At 35.4% G+C, this 17702-nt stretch overlaps 1 protein-coding gene across 1 annotated transcript in view; it reads right to left on the bottom strand.

The window, feature by feature from the left end:
• The window catches only part of LOC111085613 (voltage-dependent L-type calcium channel subunit beta-2-like), a 67714-nt gene that overhangs the window by 46216 nt on the left and 3796 nt on the right, over positions 1 to 17702 (bottom strand). The window contains exon 2 of the mRNA XM_022385043.1: positions 15061 to 15147. Coding sequence (XP_022240751.1) covers positions 15061 to 15147 — 87 coding nt within the window. The remainder of the gene's footprint in view (positions 1 to 15060; positions 15148 to 17702) is intronic.

Here is a 17702-nt window from a genome sequence, read left to right on the forward strand (position 1 = left end):
TGATTACCTTTACAGGTAAGAATAATAACTGACATAGCAGGAGAGAAAACTGATTACCTCTACAGGTAAAAATAATAACTGAAATAGCAGGAGGGAAAACTGGTTACCTTTACAGGTAAAAATAATAACTGAAATAGCAGGAGGGAAAACTGATTACCTTTACAGGTAAAAATAATAAATGAAATAGCAGGAGGGAAAACTGAAAATGTTATGAGGAATCAAATCTAATTTTTTAACTGACTGAACCAAATGTAAATCAATGTAAAAATCATTATTTATTTGTTTCAACACAAATTGAATGAAACAAATGTAAAAGACGACCAAAACATTAATCCCTAAGATCTGGAGAGAACCTTGTATCAGAAGAAAATGTGATGGAGACGCGAGATAGTTGACATTGATATAAGTAAAAGAGTTATCTCCCAGAGCGTAGGCGCCACTCTTTTTTGTGGTCATTCTATAGTTAACAATGGAAAGACACGTCACCCAAATACCTAAACAGTCGAGCTCTACAGAGAACATACATAGTAGTAAACTACACTGATTTCTACAGACACTTTCAGTGGGAGAGCTAGAAGCACCGAAGGAGGTTGGCACGACACTAGCAAGTTAGCCACATTTCATAACCAGTTTTTATATTATAAAACTTGTATGTGTACCCACACGAGATTACGCGTTAAACAATTTAGGTGTATGTTCACGAGTCATCTTGTTTCACATACTACATCTTTCCAACCATTTACCGTCACACTGACCTGTCCAATCATTTACCCTCACACTGACCTGTCCAACCATTTACCTTCACACTGACCTGTCCAGCCATTTACCCTCACACTGACCTGTCCAACCATTTACCTTCACACTGACCTGTCCAACCATTTACCTTCACACTGACCTGTCCAACCATTTACCTTCACACTGACCTGTCCCTAACTAGAATCTGCAAAATCGAAACATATAAAAAACGTGAACTTATGAAGTGTTTGTAGTAGTTTGTTCTTGCCCCCTGTGAAATACTTCCACAACAATACAGATGTATAAAACAGGCAAACATAACTCTTTAACACTTAAGTTATAATTGACAAAAATCTAATAGAAATTATATTATCAGAAATGTATATATTCTGAGAGATATATAATATATAGCGGTGAGAGATAGTGGTTCCCTGACCATGGCTAGTGTAGTTACTGGTGATAGTTGATATCAATAGTAGGTTATTCTGTCCTTCGCTTCTGTGAGAGCCTGTATGTTCATCCATTGCTTCCCATTTAATTATTGAGAAGGTAAAGTTGATTCAAGTTCTGGATGTAATTGAATAATCCTCCAAGTTGACAAATAAGTATCTGTCTTTCATTGAGAGATGATGGAGTATCAGGCCCAAATAAATTTATTCAAAACTTATGGAAAATCACACTGGAAAACAAAAATTACAGTAGGATAAAGAGTTTGGTCTTGTATACAAAGAATCAGCATTGGAAATGCTTCGTTAGTTTAATTTCTGGTAGTTCAGAAGTTCAGCTAGAAGTGTAGATTTGAAACTATAATCCATTTTAAAAGCGCAAAATGTTAAAACTATTATCCTATACAAATGACAATCCTACAGGTATTCGTGTGCTCATGTGTACACCATAAATCTGTAAAATATTTCCGAAGCAACTGTGAATGCGATGGTTCAATAGACATTTCCTGGAATATATGTTTGGCTATCATACAGTTGTCCTCCTCAATGTACTTTTTTCAAATGGTCACAGCTAACAGAGCTCTCACTCACATCCATCAATGTCTTATTCTTATGAAAAACCATTTCCAATGGTGTAGGATGGGGCACAACTATAGCTACTGTTTTTTCACACAAATAAACGGAATTAGACTAGTCAATGTACATGCACAAACCTCTAGCTTTTGACTATGGGAATCTATTCACACAGACAGCTTACACACATATGATTCCCTCTGACAGAATACACATTGTGGCAACTACAAAGCAACGTCACCCAGGTGTTACTTTCTGCCTCAAACGATCCACTTATAGTCAACAGAAGAGTGTGTTCTAACTGAACTGAAAATAAATAAACCATTGGGTACACACCAAGTTTACTTCTGGCGTGATATATAAAATACTCTCCGGCAAATTTCACCTCTACAGCTAATTCTATTATTGTCAAAAACGTCAAATAACACCATATTTACCGTTACCTTCCCAATGGGAAATTAGCATCTGACGAATATTTCAGCTTCTAAAAATTAAGATATTCTTTCTTAGGTACATTGCATCTCCTATGATACGGTACAGATCAGTAGTCACCGTTTTGCTTTATATGTTACATTGTTAACAATAGGGAAGAAAAACAATTATTATATTTCATTCAATTGTTGCCTAAACAGTTTTGTTATCTGTGTTTAGGATGCAATATTACATACACATATGTATATTCATACACGTACAATGCCATACACATACACACACACACACATATATATATATATATACACACATATATCTACTATCATATATCATCGTGTATGTTTATAGTATCAGGCAAACTGTCTAAGGATTGTACATGAAAATTATAGCAGCGGCCCCCACCAACTACACTCACTAGCTACACATCCCAATACCGTACTGCCAGCTATAAGCCAATAAACGCCACCCTGTCTGTCTTTACGTCATATAACAAGTGACCACAGGCAGAATTCAGCCAACTTTGAAGAAAACTTCATTCAATCGGGAGTAATATTAATTATGTAAAATTAATTCACTAAGATGAACACAAACACTAGTAACGATGCTAACATGATGTTGTACCACCACCTGTGAGTTAATTCATTCACTATAGTCAGTGGGGTTTATTCACACTAGTCAATGTCAATCTAGATGCCCTCTAGAGATCCACTCTATCTCAGAAATTCCAAGCAGCAAATCACTGATACAATCTTTAGCTCTGTACGAAAGCCTACACTCAGGAGCAGAACTTGGTCAGCATCTTTGGAAGTCCCAGGCTATAATTCTCCTATGCGAGTCTGCATCTAGATTGAGATTATGGACATGGTCTTCCACAGCATTAACAAAAGACCTACATCCAACCTTGTAACCATGGTTTACACTAAATTGTGATTTCCTTTGCCTATAAACCCTTTGTCTGAAATATGCCATTTACAAGTTTTATCAAAGTATACGAAAGAAGCACAGAAAATACACTTGTCAGAAAAATAGAAACTCCACAACAAAATATCCTGACCACGGTATCAAAATGTAAGTTTAATATTTTATTCGTCAAGTGAACTCATTGCATTATAGATAAGAATAGTAACCACAACAGAAGGAGGAAAGGCAGATAGTGATATGATTGAGTTGAAGAAAGAGAATCAAAATGTGTAAAAAAAAAGTGAAAATGGATCTTTATTTATTTCAACACAAATGAGTCAAATGCAAAAAATGTTTAGAGTACTGCTCTCAAAAGTAAGACTTAGAATGTTGACAACCTTATAGGGCAAACTATAGCGTCATCTCACTCTAGGTCAGTTCTGGTCATTCCATAAGTTAAAATAGATGAGAAAAAGCCTGTAGGAATTTCCAAATATTTATGTAATTGATCTCAATAGAGAATAATACAGTACTACACTATACAGATATCCACTGACACCTTCCGTGGAAAATACAGAAGCACGAAGGAAAATGACCTATAACAATGTGTAACTAAGACACTTGCAAGTTAGCCGCATTCCTTAACCAATTTCTCTATTGTGTTCTTAAACCTGTACTCGCGCTCGCGTGTGGATAATGTGTACCTGTATAAACTAAAAGGAAAAGAAATGCCAGAGTCACGACAGTTTACATGACACTGGTATATTTCACCAAGTTCACGCACGTTTACATTAAAATAATATTCTTTACTACATTTACAACCATTTACTCAACATTAATATTATTTCCTAAAACATAAAACGTTTACACAAAACTTTAATTCCTCAACAGGTTTACGAACGTTTACGTGACATTAATATTATCCTTCATTAGGTTCTCAAATGTTTATGTGATGCCAATATTCTTTGTTAAATTCGTGATTTTTATAATCTTTTAGACGCACTTATTATATTCAAAAACATTTACTGTGCGCATTTATTTAAAAATTAGTATATATTTCCTTTGGTTGTCGGTACTCGTATAATTTTCGGTGTTCAAATTAAAAGTAACTTAAAATTTCATACCTATGTAAATTTTATCTACTTTTTTTCACAGTGCTTACTAGTATGTTATCGCTATTGAAATTTTCAGGGATTTTTTTATTTTATTTTTGCCTTTGAATTGAGTAAAAGCAATTGTAAAAAGAAACTAGTAAAACTCATTTTCTGTAAATACCCCCAAGAACTGCTTTTTCTTTATAGGTTTACTTGTAATACAGAGTTTTCGGCTTCTTTTGTTGTGACGTCAATTCTAAATGACGTAAACATAGCATCTTGAGTTTTATACAGAAAAACAAACATGTACATCGCAAAATTAGAACAAAAAAAAGAGGGATTACAGTTCTTAAAATACTTTTGTAAACAATGACAGGGCTGATGAAAGACACAACTCAAAGCATTTCTCGAACACTATTTTCTAAGCTTGAAATCAGAACCTAAATAAACTGCGAGAAAACGAAACGTTGGACTGAAGATGGCGTCTACTTAAGGGTGTAACTAATTTTTCTCAAAGAATGAATGTCGAATATTCATGTTATAAGCATTTCTTGGTATGTGTAAACCGAAAATATGCTAGAAGGATATCTTCGCCGATTAAAAAATTACGGTTTGCTTGCTAACCGTTGATTCTCGATGACATGGTCCTGCAAAACTATTTGGAAAAAGACATATATATATATATATATGTACACACACGTGTGTGTTGTGTGTATGTACAGGAAATAGTAGTCAACCGTTCGTTCTTCGATAATGTACTTTTCTTTCTACTAGATGTATGAGCTTTAAATACTGGCACTTATGTTTTTAATATGATAAAAGCTTCAACGAGCTGGGTGTTGCCTAGTTGTTAGTGTGCTCATACTGTGGATTCCAGTGTTCATGGTTCGTGGACCGCTGTAACAAAAACACCCTTCGCACATTGAAGCTACAGGGCGATGATGTCAAATTAGACTATTTAGTTATACAAGATTAATTCAAAATTAGAGAAAGCTCTGCGCAGATAGCTCTCTGCGTATCTTTGCGCAAAAATTCTCAAAACAAATAAGATTTGAAACAAGTCAAAGTTAGTAAAAAGGGTCATAATATCTATAAATGATCTAAACATGTGGGAGCACGACATGGTTTTATGTTGCAAACTATTTATTGTTATAGTTTTTACGTTACCTTGAGCTATTGTACAAGTGTAGTATTTGTTACTAATGGTATAATTATTCGGACTATTGTTCCCGTCTATATTATGTGTATCATTATTTTCACAACGTTTCGACCAGTGAATTCTCCGGCCGTCGTCAGGTGTTATATCAGACATTTTTTTGTATGCGTCACAACCAGAAAGCTTTTTGTGGAATTACAAGGATTTGAACCCCGAACCTATTATCCTGAATATAAGTGGATCCCACTTCTTTGCGAAGACTGGCTATTTCTTTGGTGGCATCAGGAGAGGCAGCATGAACAGATGCTGGACCACTTAGAAATCTGTCTTCTCCAGAGTCAATAAGGTAGTCACTGCCTTGAATCCTTTGGTGACTGGTACATCCAGTAGAGGCTTGGTTTCTACCAGATTTATCACTGCTAAATGGGACTGTTCAGCCCCCGAAAACCTCATGGGCATTGCATCTTCAACCATTTCAGACCAGCTCCAATGGTCCTAGGTTCGGCAGTGTAATCTGCTCCTTTACTGGAATCCTTGAGATGTTGATCTTCCTTGAACTGGTGGCCCATTATGCAGTTCAGGATACTAAAGTTTGGCAACAATGAAAGATAACCATTGGCTGGCTGAAGAGGTAACCATAATGGCCACGAATTTAATTGTACATAGCAAAATTCTAGATTGAAAATGAAACATCAAGTGATTTCCAATTGGTTAAAAGTTCAGCTAGATGCAAAAGTTGAAAAATGGTCATAATTACTCGCTTGATTATCACCATGATCTGCTCTACAATTCTTTAGAGACGGGATTGTAATTCTGTACATTGGTCAAATTGCATTTCTATGGGTTTTGCGTGTACTAATGCTCTACATCAGCCATAGAATATGTATCCCTAGAACCTGGGAACTTCCTGATCCTCAGACTTCATTGGGTCTCTGATTAACCAATACTATTAGCTAAGCTACCTTCTATCGTTCCTACTAGAGTACAGATAACATATTCCATCTAACCCAGTCTCATGTCTCTCCATACTATCTGATTATTACACAGACAGAGCCTGGATGCAGCAGGAAGGAGTGAGTGTCGAAATTGCAAACTGCAAGGGAAGGCAGCTAGTCATCACCACCCACTGCGAACTCTTGGGCTACTCTTTTACCAACGAATAATGAGATTGACCGCACATTATAACGCGTCACGGTTTCTAAACACATCACATGAGCCGACGTGGTTCAAACAATACCAGCACTTACTTTTTGGCATTAGAATCCACTAGCATTTATTCAAGTGTTATTCATATTGTACTGAAACAATTTTAAGAAAATATTCAGTAAAACTGTTTGCTTATGAAAATATTTCCGTCTGTTTTACTGACAATAGTCTATCACAACAAATAAATAAAACTCTTGATACAGGAAATTTATATTTGATATTACATCTAAGCTTCTTTCTGTGGATTTCATTTACTACTGATAATTTCACCGGTTCATGAATATTTCAAAGGTATGCAAAGTTTGGAGAATCTCTTGCCTTAGAGCCTGGGGACCACTAACTGCAGCACAGCCGATGGTTTGGTGACTTATATTGATGGTACAATGTACTTTCCTGCACTCATAACTGACTATAAAAGTGTCACAGGTTATGTGCTAAGTTCCTCTATTTGTACTGACCAAGCTTTTCTTTGCTGCACAGCAAGGATCACCCATGCTAGATCTTGATCCTTCACTTGTTCTTCCTTTGTTTCAAAGGGGTTAATCGTGGCATCCATTTATTAAAATCTATACCGCATGGATCGACATTTCTATATCAAAAATGGTTTCAAGTACCACACGGTGTTGAAGATCATGATATTCCATGAATGGACAAGTACTCGCCATGTGGTGAGATAGTCCATCCACATTTTTTTTTGTTGGGGCTCAGGCAATGCACTATGAAAAACAAAGGTTGCTCTTGCAGTGTTGTTATCTAATGTGTTATTATCCCTTCTGGATTTTTAAAATTAAATAACTATTTCAGTGAAGCATGGTCCATTGGATGGTTAACTTCCTATCATACAAGGTGTGGTGATAGTATTTTATGAAACTACAACTGCAAGCAGTTATTTTTGCATTGTACAATAACTACATTCATGAACAGTGAAAAATGGTTAGCAAGTGTAATGTCCTGCAAGTGTAATAATAATTACCCAATTCCATTATTGCTGGTATTGTTGTCCAACAGAAACTCCCTGTTTTGTTATTGACGGACCAGAACAGGAATATCCACTAAATAAAGATTTAAGGATTGAAATGTTTGGTCACATTCCTTTCTTGCTACATCGAAAGTTCGTTTAAGTTTTAGTGAAAATAGAAAACCACTGGTAATAGGACTCACAGCACAGTAAACTGCTGACTTCTCTTTTGATATCTTACCACTGTTATCTTAGTGAGGTCTGTAGAGACTCATTTTTACCTATAATATGACCAAGAAACACCATTTCTGTGTGCATGAGAGTGCACTTTCCTCAGTTTCAATATCCGCTTTATATATCCACAGACTCAAACATATAACCAAACATCAAAGCATCATTCATGTAGACAATGAACATCTCCCATTGCAGCCCCTTCAGTGTTGGTTACAACAGCCTTTCGAGAGTGATGGACACGTTACACTGGTAGAATGGCATGACATCAAACTCATACAAGCCGTTGCTTGTATTAAAAGCAGTTATCAGGCTGGTTTCATTGTCCAGCTTGACTTACAGGTATCCAGATACCAGATCTAAAGTGTTGAACAAACAAGAACATTTTAAGACATCCAGACTACACTCACTCCTCAACATAGAATCTTGGCATACTTTCCATTTTCCTGATAATCAGTACTCTAGACAACCTAAAACTCGCTGAAGGTTGTATAACTCCATCCTTCAACATCTACTGTATTTCAGCACTAGCCACACCCAGTGTGGTGGTTATATTATTGAATGTGTGTCATCTGATTTTTTGTTGTAGTCCCACAAATGCATAAGCACATTCAACCAAAAATTCACTGAGCTACTTTTGCTGCATTTGATCTAGATTGTTTGCACAGTCTTCAAACAATGATCTCAGAAGTATTGGTAGCTGTGTATTTGCTTTTGGCAGTGGTTTGACAGATTCAGCCCCAGCATGCCTCGATTACTTACACTTTGTTTAACACACCTGTAAAGATTCCAGTGCAAAGCTGGATAGTTGTTACCCATACTTAGAAAACAACACTTGAGCGTCATCCCTCCTCAGACAGATTGTCTAAGGTAATGATGATTGTTTCCTAGACAAGAAACAGTTCATTTCGTGCATGGCTTCTATAACCACGTTGCACATTATCAATGCACAGGACTTCGTCTGCAGCAAGTCACAGAACACCACATGTGTGCACAGAGGCACTGTTATTCTCTCTATGCTATATATATATTTCTACAGTTCAATGTACATTCATCCTGAAATCTACTTTTCTCCTTATGTCTATTTTACCACCATTTGCCAGAATAAAGTTTGTATCCACTGGCTAGAATAATGGTCATATTTGGAGGCCTTGATAAACATATTTCAAGATCTACCAGTGTTCTGGTGTCAATGAGAAACTTGATCTCTCGCCCTTGTACTCACAGAGCGATGTAATAAGCTCCACCCAACCCCGAGAGAGCATGGTTAACACCACATCCTTCAGCGGTCAGGCCAAACTTTGGATCTGTTAGTTTTCTGGAGCTGTAATGATAGCATTTACCACTTGTTGTTGGTTCTCATGAACCTTTAGAGCCATTTTTCAAAAACCTTGGCACCTTTACTGTTCATCAAAGTGGGCATTCCATTCGCCATTAACCCAACATATCAAGCAGATGCTTTACTCCTGCCATACCAGATAATGTCTAGATGGAGGCATCACCAGAGGACCTAGACAGCCTTGCCTGTTCATTTGAAACTAATGTGGTTATCATAGTGATGGATATGTGAGTGACCGGTTAATCTTCAGCATGGCTGTAGCCCAACGTGGCAGAGGTACCTGAGTAAGATCTTCTAAGTATTACAGGAGTGGTATTGATATTATTGGTTCTGTGTTGACCATTGAAATTGCTACATGAAGAGTATGGTATTATTAGTTCTCTTTTGATCTGTAACTACTACATGGTTGGTATGATATTACTATTTCTATGTTGACCCTTTTAACTACTAGAGGGGTAGTTTGATATCATAGGTTCTGTTTTGATCCATCTAACTACTACAGAGGTAGAATGATATTAATGGTTCTATCTTGATCATCCTGACTACTACATGTGTGGTATAATATCACTGGTCCTAGGCTGATTCTTGTAATAACTACTGCAGGAAAAGCATGATATCACTGGTCCCATATTGATCGTTGTAACTATTCCAGGGACAATATGATACTCCTGATTTTATTATGATCCTCCCAACTGCTGAGGGAATTGAATTTTGAAATTTAAGCTACAACAGGAGTGGTAACATATTAATGGTTCTATGTTTACTTTGTTGATACTACATGGTTAGTATGATATTACTAGTTGTATGTTGTCCTGGTAACGGCTACAAGGTAGTGTAATAGTTCTTGCTTAGTTTTTATAATCATTGTGCCTATATTTGAAGCAAAGCAGACGTGATGATGACATGGATACTTTCTTTGCTTTTCCTTCTGAGCCAATTTCGTCATTTTTACACATGTTGCAAAGTTAGTTTTAAATTATTCTTTCATTAGATTTAAAGTAAGTGTCAGATAATGTATTTGATAAGCTTTATGGTCAGTTTTAAATCATTTATGTGATAAGTCTGATATTTTGCTTGGGATTATTTCTATGATGAATTTAAGAGTTTTAGAATAGCCTCTCACTCAATTTTTTTTAGTTTGTTTGTTGTTTTTTGGATTTCGCGCAAAGCTACACGAGGGCTATCTGCGCTAATGTCCCTAATTTAGCACTGAAAGACTAGAGGGAAGGCAGCTAGTCATCACCACCCACTGCGAACTCTTGGGCTACTCTTTTACCAACAAATAGTGGGATTGATTGCACATTATAACGCCTCCACGGCGAGCATGTTTGGTGGGACAGAGATTCGAACCCGCGACCCTCAGATTGCGAGTTAAGCGCCCTAACCATTTTTTTTTCTTTGAGAACAGACAATGACTAATTCTAGATTGTTTTCTTGATTATTCTTAAAGTCAGTTTTAAAATATTGTATTTATTATATCAAAAGCCAGTTAACTAAAAAATCTAATTGGATGACTAGCCTGATCCACAAGACATGATAAAATGTAACGCAAAAATCTTCTAAAATTTTATTTTTACAAAGTCTGCAACGAAAATGAATGTATTGTTTCGTACGTGAACGCTAGCTGCTTTTGTTGTTCGAAGTAAAAAAATGAATTTCAACATTCTTTCATTCATCTGGGTTTATTGAAAAAGAAATGAAGACTGTTTGTTTATATGGCAATACTATGTGAAAACGCCTGACATTTTTCATTTTATCTTTCTATCCGATTATTATCACTTATATATTTTCCGTTCTAGTTCCATATTTTAAAATGTAATAGCATTAATCTCTACGAAAAAAAAAACAATAATGAAAGTACTGTACCTTCACTACGAGTTCTTTGAACCATCAGACTTCTAATTTGGTTTTCATCGTCAAAAGTCAAAATCTTCAAAGATTTGAAACGTTTTGTATTGTTTACCACGTATAATGTTACGTATTACAATTTCAAATAGCCTAAAACTGAGTTATATTGTAATTTAGATTTAGTAGTTAAACGAATGCCGATATATCTCCAATTTATGATATTTCCCAACAAGATTGATACATACAGTTTTCTTTTTTAATACAAATATATTTTGATATGCAAACAACAATACAATTTACAATAACAGTTATTACAAGTAGTTATTACAAACAATGATTTATATACTAAAGTTTTACAAACTTACAAGCAATATAAAGTCTTCTTTCTAGTCTGGAACTTCCTTGATATCTTATCGAGGGTTGACGATGAGCGAGTTAATTTCGAGTTGATGTAGGTACAATTCACTTAATAGGGAGCTAGCTAGCTCTGTGGTCTTCACTTATCACACGCCGATTTTTCCTACCAGGGACGTTAGGTAATGTTTTCGTAAAAGTACTAATGTCCGATGTGAATCAATTGAAGTTGAATGATTTGTATGGTTCGAAATTTATAAACGTTCCTGGTCAATATATCTGAAGTTCCGATTAATAAGCATTAATCACAGTTATAGCTAACGAAGTTTATAGCACATCAATAATAGATACTGTTTTTTGGCGCGTCGCGTTGGTTATATTCAAAGGCGTGTGGAGAGTTTCTCGAAATTTCAGTTTCACGTAACAATACTGACGCTAACACTAGCGTTGACGTACACACATATATTGTTGATTCTTACACCCGAGAATCTTCTGTGACTTTAGAGAACAGGCGAGAGTTTCGAATAAATATTTAACAGTACAAGTTATGTACATTTCTAAATAGAATTTAATTTAAACAAACATCGATACTCAAATAAATATATAATAATAAATCCGTCACAATAATAATAGTAATTGCCGAGTACATTTTACTAACATTTATCAAAACACATAAATATCCATATACACGTTTGCATCATTCTTTTTTTTTACAGAAGAAGTAAAAAGTAAATTTTATTAAACTAAATTTTTAACCGATCTCCTGGATAATTGCTGCTTCCACAACACATTCCACCACCATCCGTATCTACAGGCGTGGTTGCTATGACTATATCGACTCTGATCGTATTGGCTCGCGTGTTTTAATAATAAAAGTAAGACACGCAAGAAACAGCACACCATGGAAATAGTTTGTCAATAATATATACAAGAAGAATTTTACTGTAGATTTTTTGTTCCAAATCGCTTATTTGTTTCGGATATTCGCGCAAAGCTACGCAAAGACCATCTGTGTTAGCCGTCCATGATTTTAAATTTATGGACTAGAGGAAAAGCAGCTAGTCAACAGCACCCACAGCTAAATCTTGAGCTAATCTAATCGAATAGTGGGGTTTGACCATCACTTAAATAACGTACCACGGCCAAAAAGTAAAGTGAGCAATTTTTCGGCAATGGGATTCAAACCATGGACTCTTGGATTCACAGTAACCACTAGGTCACACACCAACCCGTTCCACATAGCAAAAACACATATGAACAAGTCGACAAGATAAGGTTACATTTCGCGGGTAGGGTAACGACCACAAGTTATCACTTTACTGAAACCTGGCTTAGTACATTCTAAATTTACAGGCAGTAGTCAACCAGCTATTCTTCGTAGTACTAATAGACCAACTCTTTTGCGTAGTAATGTTACAAGTAGTAATAAACTAGGTCTTTTGTGTAGTTTTGTTACAACTACTAATAAACCAGGTCTTCTGTGTAGTTTTGTTACAACTATTAATCAACCAGTTCTTCTGTATATTTGTTACAAGTACTAATCAACCAGTTCTTCTGTATATTTGTTACAAGTACTAATCAACCAGTTCTTCTGTATATTTGTTACAAGTACTAATAATACAGTTCTTCTGTGTAGTTTTGTTACAAGTACTAATAATCCAGTTCTTCTGTGTAGTTTTGTTACAAGTACGAATAATCCAGTTCTTCTGTGTAGTTTTGTCACAAGTACGAATAATCCAGTTCTTCTGTGTAGTTTTGTTACAAGTACGAATAATCCAGTTCTTCTGTGTAGTTTTGTTACAAGTACGAATAATCCAGTTCTTCTGTGTAGTTTTGTTACAAGTACTAATCAACCAGGTCTTCTGTGTAGTATTGTTACAAGTACTAATCAACCAGGTATTCTGTGTAGTATTGTTACAAGTACTAATCAACCAGGTCTTCTGTGTAGTATTGTTACAAGTACTAATCAACCAGGTCTTCTGTGTAGTATTGTTACAAGTACCAATCAACCAGTTCTTCTGTGTAGTATTGTTACAAGTACTAATCAACCAGGTCTTCTGTGTAGTATTGTTACAAGTACTAATCAACCAGGTCTTCTGTGTAGTATTGTTACAAGTACTAATCAACCAGGTCTTCTGTGTAGTATTGTTACAAGTACTAATCAACCAGGTATTCTGTGTAGTATTGTTACAAGTACTAATCAACCAGGTCTTCTGTGTAGTATTGTTACAAGTACTAATCAACCAGGTCTTCTGTGTAGTATTGTTACAAGTACTAATCAACCAGGTATTATGTGTAGTAATGTTAGAAGTACTAATCAACCAGGTATTATGTGTAGTAATGTTAGAAGTACTAATCAACCAGGTATTCTGTGTAGTAATGATGAGTAGTTCGATTTATTTTATTGACTCGATTCATTTGATTTAGTTCAAGTTATGACTCGGTTCGATAAATTCGTTCGTTTGATTCATTGAAACGAAATAAACACACCTGGACTGAAGCACTTGGATACAAAGGGTTATTTTAATGTAAAATGACTAGATATACAATCTAAAATTGGCTGTATCAGTAGCTGTGCCTCTTAAACATGAAAAACACATTTCAGTAAAACTCCTGAAGAAAACTTCAGAATATGAACTATTCAACATGGTTTAGCTAAAAGTTTGACAACCTTATAAAAATCTATCAGCTGTAGTTATTGAAAATTAACAAAAAAGTAAACCATCTAAACAACACAATGGTTGGGTATGTTTGTTGTAGTAACATAATAATAATACATTATTTGTTTATGATTTTTGAATATGATTATTATTATGATTATCATACTGGATTCAAGAGTTTCTGAACCATTTCGTGAGTTTATATTATTATTATTTGTCACATAGTTTGTTGATTGGTTGAATCAAGAGAATCGATTTATATAGAACTCTGACTTGATTTCCATGATTCTCCGTAACGAATCATTCACGAACTGCACATCTCTAACAAGTAGTAATCAAGAAAGTCTTCTGCGTAGTAATGTTACAACTACTAAACAACGAGGTCTCCTGCGTTGTAATACTACAAACAGTAATCAACCAGGTTTTCTGCATTACAAGTAATAAACCAGATATTCTGCGTAAACTGAACTCAGCCTAAGTTCGTGGTAATGTTACACGTATATAGGCTAACTCAAAAATCAGGCCTAAATGCATAGCAATACATACTTATAAAGAGACTGAAGTCAAGCCTACATGCATCATATAACGTTACAACTTGTGATATACGTAAGGCCTGAGTGCATGGTAATGTTACAGATAGTGACAAAGACTGAACGCGTGGTGATGTTAACATTAGTGATATAACAGGACAGAACGCATGGTAATGTTATAATCAGTAATATATTAGGTCTAAATGCGTATTACAATGATATACTTAGTGTCGATACATATTAATGTTACACTTAGTCATATACTAGGCCTGAATGCGTGGTAATGTTACTATTAGTGATATATCAGGCTTAATCGCGTAGTAATATTACAAACAGTGATAAATCAGGCCTGAACGTGTGGTAATGTTCACAGGTATAGGCTAAACTTTGGATTATCTATATACTATTATGGGCAACTGTGGAAATATTATTTTAAAGACTGAATTAAAACACACGGTAAGTGCTTTGACAATAACTTGAAATAAACTGAAATTACATTAGCGAATGGCAGGATTACAGACATGCGCTGTATTTTCAGTACGATTGCTTTTTGAGTTCAGCATTTAACAGTTACTCTTCAAAACATGATTAATCTTACCTGTTTTATAAAGATGCTATTTGAACTGTCAGATACACTACCATCAGAACGTCTAGGATGCCGGTGTCGTTTAGATGCAGAAACTGACTGAAATAAGAAACATATACTTGTATAATTCACAGAACAAGTGGCAAAAAATATATATAAAATGGCTATATACACGAATCGCTTTGTAACCTTTACTTTCCAGAGCTGAGGATAGAAATGAACAATACCTGCGTTATTCACAAATACGCTATACATATTAACCCATGCCGGCCGGTGTGGTAAGTATCCAATAACAAGAAAAACGTTCAGTCTGTCTGTGGACGCATCTCCTCCTAAACGAGCTGACCGATCTAGACCAAACTTGGTATGCTAACTTAGTAGTCCAAAAGCAAACCAAATTCATATTAAAATTTCTCATATATTGAATAATAAAAATATTTTATAGAATAACCCGTATATCGTTACTGCAGTAACTATTGTTAATAGTCGAGTTTCAGTAAAACTCCCGCCACAGCAGAATTCTATAATTCAAGGATTGTAAGTAAAGTTTTCAGAATTTTGGCCTGTTTCCTATAATAACCAAAATATATAGTAACAGAAAATCAGCAACAATGTGAAGAATAAATATATTCCTACTGTTTAAGTTTCCCGCTCTTTTCTGATTCACACCATTTAACTTTCTGTTTATACTAGGGTTATAATAAGCGCTTAAGCTTGAATTATAGAGGTATTTCACAATTACAATGTTTTTAAGATATTTTTTACTTCTTGATATGGAATACAAAAGCAAAATTCAATATTATTATTATCAAATTTAACGCGTAAAATGCACCAAATTCAGACAGTAGAAATCTTGATCACATCTCTACTGTGAAATGGGCTGGTTTGAACAAGAAGTGACGAAACTGCTTTGCCATTTCTGCCAAATTTCCCGGCTCGACTTCTACACCTCTTCACTTCCGATCCACTTCCCTTGTCTTAAAACAATTTTCTTGGAGAATGAAACCTACTGAAAATCCTCAAGAGATTTTGCTCATTTTTGCCAATTTATTCGTGTTCTTTCAAGCTTTCAAGAAATAAAAAAGACAGAGGAATATAGTCTCCTTAAAATAACCCGCAAAACTTTCAAGGCAAGACATTTAAAGTGCATTACAGGAGCTTCTAAAAGAAAGTCCATTATGGAGTAAGAATTAACTTTTACTTGTAGACTTTCACCAGATCTGTTGAGCTGTTATCAAGGGCAGGGATGGGTATGCAATTTTCCTATCAAAAAATTAGTCAAGTGCACATCTACTTAATTTATTCATATATTCAGTTTGCACTTGCACTATTATGTGCTGCACAAAATGTACTTTTTGGGGCACCATTCACACATATTATGTTATTGATTATAGAGACATAGTTTAAACAAAAAAGTAATATAATAGGTGATATTACGTTTAATAGAGTTGATATTGTAATGTTTACGATATGAGTTTTGTCATACAAGGAGTGACTATGTTGTTAGCAAACACAAATTCGTCACATGAGAAAGTATTTTCAGCAATGGTACGAAGGAAGCGTTAAGTGTTACCGCGGGAGGTAAATCACAATCAGGGGTGCCAAATATTAGGAACATGTTTGTGATACGTTTGAAAATTTTAATTTTTGGGTGCGGTAAAGAACTGACAGTGCTCCCCCAGAAAATATTTCAGTTGGAAGCGTTAAGTGTTACCGCGGGAGGTAAATCACAATCAGGGTGCCAAATATTAGGAACATGTTTGTGATACGTTTGAAAATTTTAATTTTTGGGTGCGGTAAAGAACTGACAGTGCTCCCCCAGAACATATTTCAGTTGGAATTTCATCAACTGGTACGAAGGAAGCGTTAAGTGTTACCGTGGGAGGTAAATCATAGTCAGGGCTGCTAAATATTAGGAACATGTTTGTGACACGTTTGAAAAATGACATTTTTGGGTGCAAGTACTGCCCCAGAAAATATTTTAATTCAATGAGGCAAAATGGTGCAATCTGATGCTTTTCCTGGATCAAAGTGATGCTTAATTTGAAAGCCCTCAGCGGTATGTCTGCGGACTTACAACGCTAAAAACCGGGTTTTGATACTTGTGGTGAGCACAGCACAGATACTCCATTGTGTAGCTTTGTGTTTAACCTCAAACAAACGAACTTGATTTGACCTTGAACCAACTCATCAACTAATCACAATACGTTAGAGAAAGTTTGTTTGTTTGAAGTTAAGCATGGACTATCTGTGCTTAGCCCACCACGGGTATCGAAACCCGGTTTCTAGCGTTATAAGTCCGGAGACATACCGCTGTGCCACGGGTGGCCGTTAGAGAAAGAGAGGCAGATATGTCTTGCTAGAATAGGTCTACTCATCAACATGACATTAAGTTAAAAATCTACCAGAAAAATATACGAATACCTCTTCCGTGAGAGAGAAAGACATGAAATAGCCATTAGAAACCCCATAATAGTAGACGCAAATTAGTTATCTTTGTAATAGTAGCAAAAGAATGTCTTGACATTTTCGAAACGATACAGACAAATAGTGTGTGTAATAAAGGTAACAGTCTTATACCCGTACCAGAAAATATACTAAATTAATACCCTTCCCCTGGTTGCAGAAGTTTAGATTTTATAGGAGATAACACA

The sequence above is a fragment of the Limulus polyphemus genome, unplaced genomic scaffold, assembly GCF_000517525.1.
Source record: "Limulus polyphemus unplaced genomic scaffold, Limulus_polyphemus-2.1.2 Scaffold507, whole genome shotgun sequence".
Lineage (NCBI taxonomy): Eukaryota > Metazoa > Arthropoda > Merostomata > Xiphosura > Limulidae > Limulus > Limulus polyphemus.